At 47.8% G+C, this 9,814-nt stretch overlaps 1 protein-coding gene across 1 annotated transcript; it reads left to right on the forward strand.

Moving 5' to 3' along the window:
* Window positions 1-8,403: 8,403 nt before the first annotated feature.
* Window positions 8,404-8,964, forward strand: LOC124672925 (dirigent protein 1-like). The gene has a single exon (XM_047209079.1). It carries the CDS (start codon window positions 8,404-8,406, stop codon window positions 8,854-8,856), a length of 453 nt encoding a protein of 150 aa, XP_047065035.1. The 3' UTR covers window positions 8,857-8,964.
* Window positions 8,965-9,814: the final 850 nt, after the last annotated feature.

A 9,814-nucleotide genomic window follows, 5' to 3' on the forward strand; every position in this document is an offset into this window, starting at 1 on the left:
GCGAGGCCGAGGCGAGGAAGGGAGGTGAAGGCCACGCCGCCAGGTGCCGGGGCCATCCCCCCATCGCACACCTCTTGCCATGAATGGATGGACCGACTAAATCTTTAAGATTTTTCAGAAATTATGAACCAACTTAAATAGGCTGGACCAATATTAGGTAAAAAATCCAACTTATAGTGGGCATTGATCATGATTGAGGATCGGCCCCATGCTGGTGGCGGCAACAAGAAGCCATTGGCATTTGCTCACTGGCTCACCCCATGTGGTAGGTGGCTACTTTCCGTTTCTGTTCTCTGCCTGCTATGTTTGCGGAAGGACTTTTGCCACGCGCGTTTGGTGTCCTTTCGCATTACCCTATGCAGGCCCACGATTTGTGATTTTCTTCATAGTGTTTCTGGGCAAGTTAGTTCTGTTAGGAATTTCAAACTTGGTAGGAGTAGGTGTTTTCGGTTTGCATTGAAAGGGAAACACATAAGAGAAAAATGCATTTGGAACTCTGCCTACCCGTGGTCTTTAAAAAAAAAACCTGGATGAATAATGCATCTTACAAACGTGAAAAATGCGTGTTTGAGCTACACAGCAAAGAAAAAATCTCACTAGGTTTGAATTTGCACCATCCACACCCCCATATATCTATAATTTTGCCTATTCTGTGTAGTGTCTAGTGTGGAATACCACGTATCTCAGATTTAAATTTTGTAGAAGTATACATTATTCCCTATATATACATAGTATTTGGCTTAACTTTCTGAAACTATCAGTTTCATTTTTTGCATGTTCAAAATAGCTACATCTACTACGAGAGCCAAAAAGACCGACTCTGAAAACATGTCTTTACAAGAATATAGTGAAGCTATCATAAAAGGGGAGCAAACATAAAAATATGAAAGAGTCTAAATCCAACCGACAAGAAGCCCATTAGGCGTCCTAGTACAAGTGTCACTTGAACCCTAAGCAACCAGCTCGCATGATTACGACTTCCACTATGGAGGTATGTTATGTAGTATCATACATTTGATGCATACAAAAAGTTGATGTGTCACTATAATTGATGATGAGAGATTATAGTGCTATCATAGGTAGATACGGCCGTATCATAGCACATATAACTAGAAAAATAATTATCAAATAAATCTAGTACAAAATCAGCATTGACATTCTACAAATCAATAAATATATGGAGATTATGATACTACTACATGATAACATGCATTATAGAGGTAGTATCATATACTAGTACCATATGTATGATACATATGTATGATACTTCCCTCTATGACTAGCCTTAGAGGTGTTAATTTTCCAAATTCCTATTTTGTCGCATATTTTTTTAGCATCTTATTAATAAGTATTTTGGTACTCACACATATTTAGGACTTTTTGGAGCCTACTTAGGTACTAAAGTTCAAATACCATTAATTAAACAAATAAGAATACAATATAAAAAGGAAACAACATTCGTATTAATCGTGATAGCTTTCATATGCGTTTGCAATATACTTACATGCACATGTATGAATTGTGTTATACCATTAAAATCGTATTCAACACAAGCACAATTCAAATTTTGGATAATTTCAACAAATATTCATTAATCATTTTAAATCTTCAATATATCAAAACTGGATAAAGATATCCATAATATTCTACATGATCAATAATGAAGTCCCAACACTCCATAATTATTTTGGCCTCCTTTGGATAATTTGAATGTCAATTTCTTCACTTTGTTTAAAAACTGGTTAGCTTTAGAAAATTAAAATGCATATTGTTGCACAATAAAAGAGGTTGAGTGAAGGTGCATCTCACTCGAGGATAACATAAGATTTAGTTTTGAAGATCTCACCATAAGTAAGCTAATGGTGAAGACGGATCATCAATCGGGTTAAACGTGGAGAATAAAAGTTTTCAAAAGTTATAAGTCAAAAGAATTTAGATAATAGTAGACTTTCATGAAGGTTGCCGCCGCGCACACGGTTTAAGAAAAAAAATGAAATATGGGAATTCAGGAGGCCTGGCAAGTACTGGAGTTGGTCGGAGTAGGGTATGTGATGTTAGATCGGGGTCAACATGTGTCGCAAATCTTGACAGGTCTACGATAGACCTAGTCTTATAGGATTTTCCCCTTCACATATGGCTTAATGTCTAATTGTGTTTATCATGGAGGTAAAACTTATTTAAGAATATACACTTAAAATCTAGTTACATTTATCATACCGACAAAAAGTTATGTAGCACACCTGAAAAATCAAAGTTGACGTGATTCTGACAAATAAGCAAAAATCATTTAAAAGAAAAACTAGAATGACCCCGAGATTTTTTGCACGGATCACTAAAGGCGTATTTGACACCAAATGTATCCGTTTGGGTCAGCCTACGGATAGAAAGTGAAGTCATCAAAGAAGGTTCCGATATTGACGAAGTCACCATAGATGTCATATAGCTATGGACGGAGACGTCGTCTCTTTATTAAACATCAAAGCGTTAAACCTATGGTTTAATTCTGACGTGATGCTAGGGATACCATTGCCATGCTAACCATGTAACCACGTGCTAGTTCCGATGCCAAACTGAGACATTTATGTTAGGGCATCTAGAGCGGCACGACCCAAAACAACAACCCATGCGGCCTGATTTTGTACGGTTGAGTCGGACCGTGAAAAAACTTTTTGCCACAGTCTGGCCTGCTAGGCCAGTGCCCTCAGCGGCACGGCACATTCGTTACGAGGCGGCCATTTTGGTAGGGCCCGGGGTGGCTAAGGGGAGGACGCGGGAACTCCCTGGCCACTGGCTAGAGGACTCGGGAGAACGCACATGTTGTCTAGCTACACGCATCCGCGTCTCAAATTTGATGAAACGATAGGTTGGTCCGGACGAGTCGGTCCATTTAGTCATGCCGTTGAAGCATAGGCAACTTATCCATCTATCCACGCAGAATAATTTCCAAATTATATCATCCCAGTGGAGATTCCTCGGTGTGGTCGGCGTGAAAATCATATCTCTCTATCTGTACGAAAAAATACCATTTTCGTTTTTTTAGAAACAAAGTACAAAAACTGACGCTCATATACACGCGCATACACTCCCCCCTACCACAGACGCCGCACTGTCGACGGAAACCTCTCCTTCAACTAAATGAATATCCCACCTTTATGAGACATACATATATCAAAACTGGGGTTTGAACTCTGGTGGGCTGAAAATAATCAACACTCCTAACCATTCAATGTCATGTTGGTTCTCATACAATTTTCGTTCTTGAAAAGCAATTGGACCACGTTAGGTGAAGCAGACAGTTGGACTGGGACTTGAATGACATCTTCAGGATGCGTGTGATGCACGAATTTTTGGCAAAAGAGACCACCATACCCAATTTATTAACAAAAAGGATCACCTGTGAGTGCAATTGAAAAAAAGACCACCTTCTTAGTAGCGGCAGCGCCCCCAGGCGACACATGGCACATGCCTCCGCGCAGCGCCGTTCGTCGCCGTCAGCTGTGGCAGGCCATGCCGCCAGAGGCAACGGCGGCAGGTGACGTGGAGGATGCCTCCATTGAGTATGGCGGCAGGCCCGCCCCTTGCCAAAAAATTTGCATGCTAGCTAACCATATCATTAGACCATATATATATACATTACCAAAGGAACTACGTGCACTCTATATCTATGTACGTTGCATGCATGGATTTCACGACACCCGCTGCATAATTAGCATATAGTAATGCAATAATTACATATATGTACGTTGCATGCATGGATTTCACGGCACCGCTGCATAGTTAGCATATAATAATGCAATAACTATTTAGCCCATGGCCAAAGTATTTCAGATTAAGCTCAGCCACTAAGGGCATCTCCAAAGCGATCCAAATCGAACGCGTTGGTCCGTCCAGATGGGGCGTTTGGTTGACCGCACAGACACGCGAATCTAACCGTCGGTTCGTTTGGGTTGCGCATTGCGCCTAACGCGCGGACGCACCGTAAAAGTCATATATAACAAAAAAAAACAAAAAAAAACAAAAACAAATTAAATTTAAACTACAGTTCATTTAATCTTAACCCTATATTGAGCAATTTTTACATAAAAGAAAGTCCTATATAGGCTTTAAACTAAAAAAAAGAAACCCTAGTCTAGGGTTCGGGACGCGGTGGCCGCCGGTGCGCCACCCTACTCCCAGTAGTACTCGTCGTCGTCGATGAGGATGATGCGCCCCGGCGGCGACGCGCTGTTCCGGCTGGACACGCCGGAGGGGGCCGAGGACTCCGGACAGGGCGACCACTGCGCCCTTTCCCAGGCGGAGTGCGGGTCAGGAGGGCTCGCCGGCCTGCGCAGGCGTGCCAGCCGCGCCGCCTTCTTCTGCCGCAGCTCCGCCGCAACGGCGTGCAGCTCCGCCTCGTGCTGGAGCGTGGCTAGGCGCTCCTCCTCCTCCCAGAGCGCGGCTTGGCGTGTGGCCTCCTCATGCCAGCGCGCCATGGCATGGAACGCCCACGCGACGGCGTCCTCCTTTGCCTTCTTGGCCTCCTCCTCCAGCGCGGAGGCGAGGTGCGGCCATTTGGCCAGCTCCTCGAGGTCGTTGACCTCGCGGGACGCCGCCAGCGTGGCCTGCAGCTCGAGCTCGTGCGAGCGGAGTGGAGTGGGGAGTGGGGACTAGATAGGGACAGCCCCCCTCCCCAGTCCACATTTAATAGGACTCCCGCCCGCCGATAGATGGGCCCAGGAAGGCGAGCAGGCGGACGCGGCTGAACGCCGCGTGCCATCCGTGACCACGCAAACCTGGCCTTGGGCCGGATTTGGATCGTTGCGAACACCGCGGCCATCTACATTTGCGATGCGTGACGGCGTTGGGCCACGTTTTTGTTCGCCGGGACCCATCCGGATGCGCGGACGCGGGATGGGTCGCCACGTTGGAGATGCCCTAAGTCCATGAGGGGAGGTTTGCTAACTATGTCATTAGGCCATATACGTTACCAAAGGAACTACGTGCACTCTACATCTATGTACTCGTTGCATGCATGGATTTCGCGGCACCGCTGCATAATTAGCATATAAGAGCATCTCCAGTCGCGTCCCCAAAGCGTCCCACAAACCGCGCCGGATTGAGCGTTTGGGGGACGTGTTTTGTTCGTGCCGCTTTTGGGGGACGTCGCTCCCCAGCCACGTCCCCCAAACGCCGCCCCCAAACATTTAAAATAATTTTTCTTGGCATTTTTATCTCAATTTCCACAAACTAATACATAATTGGGAACGTGGTTTACACGAAGACATAGTTTGGAACATGGTTTTCCACAAACTAATACATAGTTTGAACCATGGTGGACACAAATATAAAATATTGCAAAAAAACTAAATCTAACTAGGCCGTGCATCGAAGGTTTCCTGTGTTCGCTGCTAAGAAACAACACTCGAGGGCACACCCAGTCACCTAAACTGGAAAATCCAGCGGGAGGATGGTGCCCTTGTTGGTTCTACCGATGAGGCGAACAGGCGAAACCTCCGTGCACGTATTCGCTGCGAAGAAACAACACTCGGTCGTCCTCCTCATCGGTGCTGTCGTCGTGGGAGTCCCCGTCGACGTGGTAGTCCCGGCGGCGGCGCCTCTCGTCGAAGACCTTGACGCTCATGTCCCTGTTGCCGAAGTAGGAGAACACGAGGATGAAGCCGGCTTCGAGGCTGTGGTGGCGCGCGAACTTCTCCCAGCCGATGTTGAGGTACATCTTGTCGCGCGCGTCGTAGATCGCGTCGACGATCCACCGGCAGTAGCCGCACGAATGCTCCCGCAGATGCATCTTGCGCGGGCGTACGCCGTCGACGTACTCGGCGAAGGAGTCCGGCAGCCTCTCGGATGCCGCGCGGGTCGCCCTTGAGGACGTGGACGAACTCGAACAGGACGTCCGGCTCCACGTCCATCTCCGACGATGAAGACGACGGCGTGGGAGGCGACGGCGAGCGTTCAGCTATGCCGCGGCCACGACCACGACCACGACCACGGCCGGGGCCGCGAGGTCGGCCTCCGCCTCTACCAGACATAGCGTCGAGTCTTGTTGAGAGATGGTGGCGGCTAGGGTTTGGGAGAGAGGCGCTAGGGTTTGTGTGTGAGAGGGACGATGAGAGGCGCACCTTTTTATAGGCCGGAGGGGGGCGGATGAGCGGTGGCGCTCATTAACGCCGGCACGCAGAGCTAGACGCGACGGGACGCGTCGCTGCGCCCTCTGCGGGAACTGCACCGTCGCTGCGGGAACTGCACCGTCGCTGCGCGCCAATAACTTCCGTCGCGAGGTAGGCGACGGTTAGGTTAAAATTAATTGTGCCGCTGACGGGTCGGCCCCGCCACTCCCCGCCTCGCTTTTCGTTGTGTCCGGCGTCCCCGGAGCGTCCCCTGTGGGACGGGGACGGGCTCGGGGCGCTGGACACCATATAGGGGCGCGCCGGACAAAAAAGGGCTTTGGGGGACGCGGCTGGAACGCATTTTTGGTCCAGCGTGCCCCAAATCCCTTTGGGGGACGCTTTGAGGGACGCGACTGGAGATGCTCTAATAATGCAATAATGCATGCATGGATTTCAGGGCACCGCTGCATAATTAGCATATAATAATGCAATAATTATTTAGCCCATCGTCAAAGTATTTCATATTGAGTTCAGCGACTAAGTCCGTGAGAGGAGGTTTGGAGCATCAGTGTTGCATGCGGCGGCAGAACTTTTGGCAAGGGGCGGGGCCTGCCGCCGTACTTAGTGGAGGCATGCTCCACGTCACGCTGCCGCCGTTGCCTCTGGCGGCATGGCCCGCCATAGCTGACGGCGACGGGCGGCACTGCTCGACGCCTAAGGGCAAGCTCCTGCCGCCACAGCCTGCGGCGGCATGTGCCACATGTCGCCTGGGGGCGCTACCGCCACGGAGAAGGTGGTCTTTTTTGTCAATTGCACTCACAGGTGGTCCTTTTGTAAATAAATTGGACAGGGTGGTCTCTTCGAGAGTACAATTTGTCAATAAATTCGTGATGCACGACACAATGTTCTTTTTCGAGAGTACATGAAAGGCATCTAAATTTGTATAAAAGAAAATTTATGTCTATAAGCACAACTTCTCGTCAGCTAAGATTAATTGTTTCATTTAAAATTTACGGCGTTGTGTAAATATTTTTATGAAATTTTACTCATGACGTTTGTGGTTTTCAGCTCTTTATTAGAGAGGATTTTCACCATAAAATCTTATTTCACCCGCGTGTGGTTTGTTCGTTCTTTTAACTGTCGCGTTTATAACACCATGCATTTTTAGAAGTCAGAATTCAATTATTACACAAAAAGACTACTCATGCTGCCAACAGCAAGTATGACTTGATTAACCACCACAAACATTACAGCTGCAACAAGGGCCTACTCTAAATTGATACTGGAAGGTTTAAATTTTTTTTTTGAAAGGGGCAAAAGCGCTTTGTCCATTCAATTAATTAAGAAGAGTGTTCAAACAAGATAGTCCGTACTACAAGCTAAAGATATAAAGTCTCACTCTCCTGCCATTATTTCGCCCAAGCGTTTGGCGCCCACATAAATCCACAAGCAGGTTTGTTTCTTAATCTTATCTAACAAAACTAAAAGAGGAACATGCTCGTTTCAAAATACACGCGCTTTACGCTCATTCCATATATATTTCCCAAGTAACAACGAGCGTGAGGGACGCGATGGCCTTGCGGTTAGGCCTGGAGCCGCTTGTCATGGTGATCCACCAATGATTTATTGAGCGGCCCGCCCAATTGATGGTTGAATGTTGGGGAAGCCCAACCACGTCCATAATAGACGCACCGTGTATCGGCACTCACCAAAAAGGTGACACACCGATTTCTTGCAAAGAGGGCATAAACCGTAATTGGGTCATCCACGTTTATTTTTAGAGACGGTCGGCGGTCCAAATCCGGTTTTGGGTAGAAGCCAAGCAAAGTATTTTGCTTTGGGTGTAGCCCAAACATTACACACACCGTTTTGTACATAATGGAGGTGGTGGACCCAAGAAATCGGACTTAGCCGAATAAAGCCCATTGTCCATTTGTCCGTGTGAGTTTCCAAGAAATGGTGCATGAACTGGCAGGTTAGTGGTGTAGCATGTTTATGTTCAAAGCAAACACGCCAATCAGTACGCCATCATATAAAGTGCGCATGGCGTCGACTGTCGACCCACCATGTTTGCATGCTATATAGTATGTTATCCAGTTAAGATGTGTGTACTGTTCAATATAAATATATAATAGATGTATGTGCATCTTCAATTCTTCATCGATCAATCATGTCTGTTGCTTGGTTAGAGCGGAGGAGTGTGTACTATCTCGTCTCTTCAGCAGTCGTGGCACTAGCGCTTCTCTCGGCGTCCTCGCAATGGCTCCCGGGACGTGGAGACCTGAGGCAGCCCGCCCGCATGCGCCTGTTCATGCACGACGTGCTCACCGGCCCGGGCGCCACAGCGGTGGGGGTCGTGAACGGCACAGGGCCGGTGGTTCTCGGGGGTGAGCTGCCGCTGCGGTTCGGGCAGGTGGTCATGATCGACGACTCGCTGACAGAGGGGGCGAGCCCGGCGTCGAGACCCCTGGGAAGAGCTCAGGGGTTCTACGCGTTCGCGTCCATGCACGGCCCTGCTCTGCTCTTCTGCACGAACGTGGTGCTCACGGCAGGGCCCTACTCCGGCAGCACCTTCACCGTCTTCGGCCGCGACAACATCGTGGAGCCGCTACGGGAGCTTTCGGTCGTCGGCGGTACGGGGAGGTTCAGGATGGCGACGGGCTACGTGCTCTGGAGAACTTCGAGCTGGGAAGTACACAATAATGCCGTCCTCGAGTTAGACGTGTTTATCTACATCCCCGCCCATGCATGACCACGCCATCTATTGCCTTGGGCCGATTGGTCTCAGTCTTTTACTGAACGAAGATGTTAAATGGAACGAGGGCTCCAGCGAGGCAGCGAGTCCAGCGTTTCAAAATAATATATTGGGCTACGTTGTGCTGGCCGTTTGATTTGGCATGCAGAAGAAAAACGTTCTTAGGGCGCCAATAGGGTATGATCTTGGTTGAAACAAATAGAGAACTTTACACATGTCCATATACATGTGCTAAATGTGCATGTAAAAATTTACGGATAAAATTGTGTCATGTGTAAACGAAAATACAAATTTGATGCCCGACCAATAAGAAATAGTGTATACAACACAATATATTAGTGGCGCCAAAGTACCATTGGCGTGGCAAATAATGCAACGACAACCGTGACGACACCGGCAAGAGAGGTACGCACTGGTGGGCGCATGAAAGAATTTGCACCTTAAAAGAATTTGCGCCCTACCTAATACCGAATGGTAGTTCAGCACATAAGTAGTCGACTTACACACACAAACAACATGAATTGTTCATAACACAACACGGCATGGAAATAATTCTTCGTCTTCTTCATCAGATCCTGAAGTTGCCTCTGTCCGCCCACTCATGCCTCTTGTTCTTCCAGTCGCCGTTATCATTGGCAGCAACACCATGATCAGCATCAATGTCGCCAGGCATGACTTCATGCTCCTCCGGGAAGAATAAATCAACACCCCATCCTAGGATTCAGTTATGCAGAATGTAAGATGTAAAAACTAGCTTAACCTGCATGGAAAAGGTGTAAAAAGGCTTCTAATCAAGGATCTTAAATATATTCTTCAGAGTGCGAATGCCCTCTCGACCGTGACTCTGAGGCTAGAGTGTCTAAGATTGAAGAGTTTCTTGGCATTCCCGAGGTAGAATATTTTAAAGAACTCATTAGGTGCTACCTTGTGAACCTGATTGGTGGGAGAAAACCAG

The sequence above is a fragment of the Lolium rigidum genome, chromosome 7, assembly GCF_022539505.1.
Source record: "Lolium rigidum isolate FL_2022 chromosome 7, APGP_CSIRO_Lrig_0.1, whole genome shotgun sequence".
NCBI classification, from domain to species: Eukaryota; Viridiplantae; Streptophyta; class Magnoliopsida; order Poales; family Poaceae; genus Lolium; species Lolium rigidum.

Bases quoted from the DNA above. Each gene is read 5' to 3' on its own strand.
- LOC124672925 (XM_047209079.1), top strand. From the start codon at position 8,404: ATGCGCCTGTTCATGCACGACGTGCTCACCGGCCCGGGCGCCACAGCG.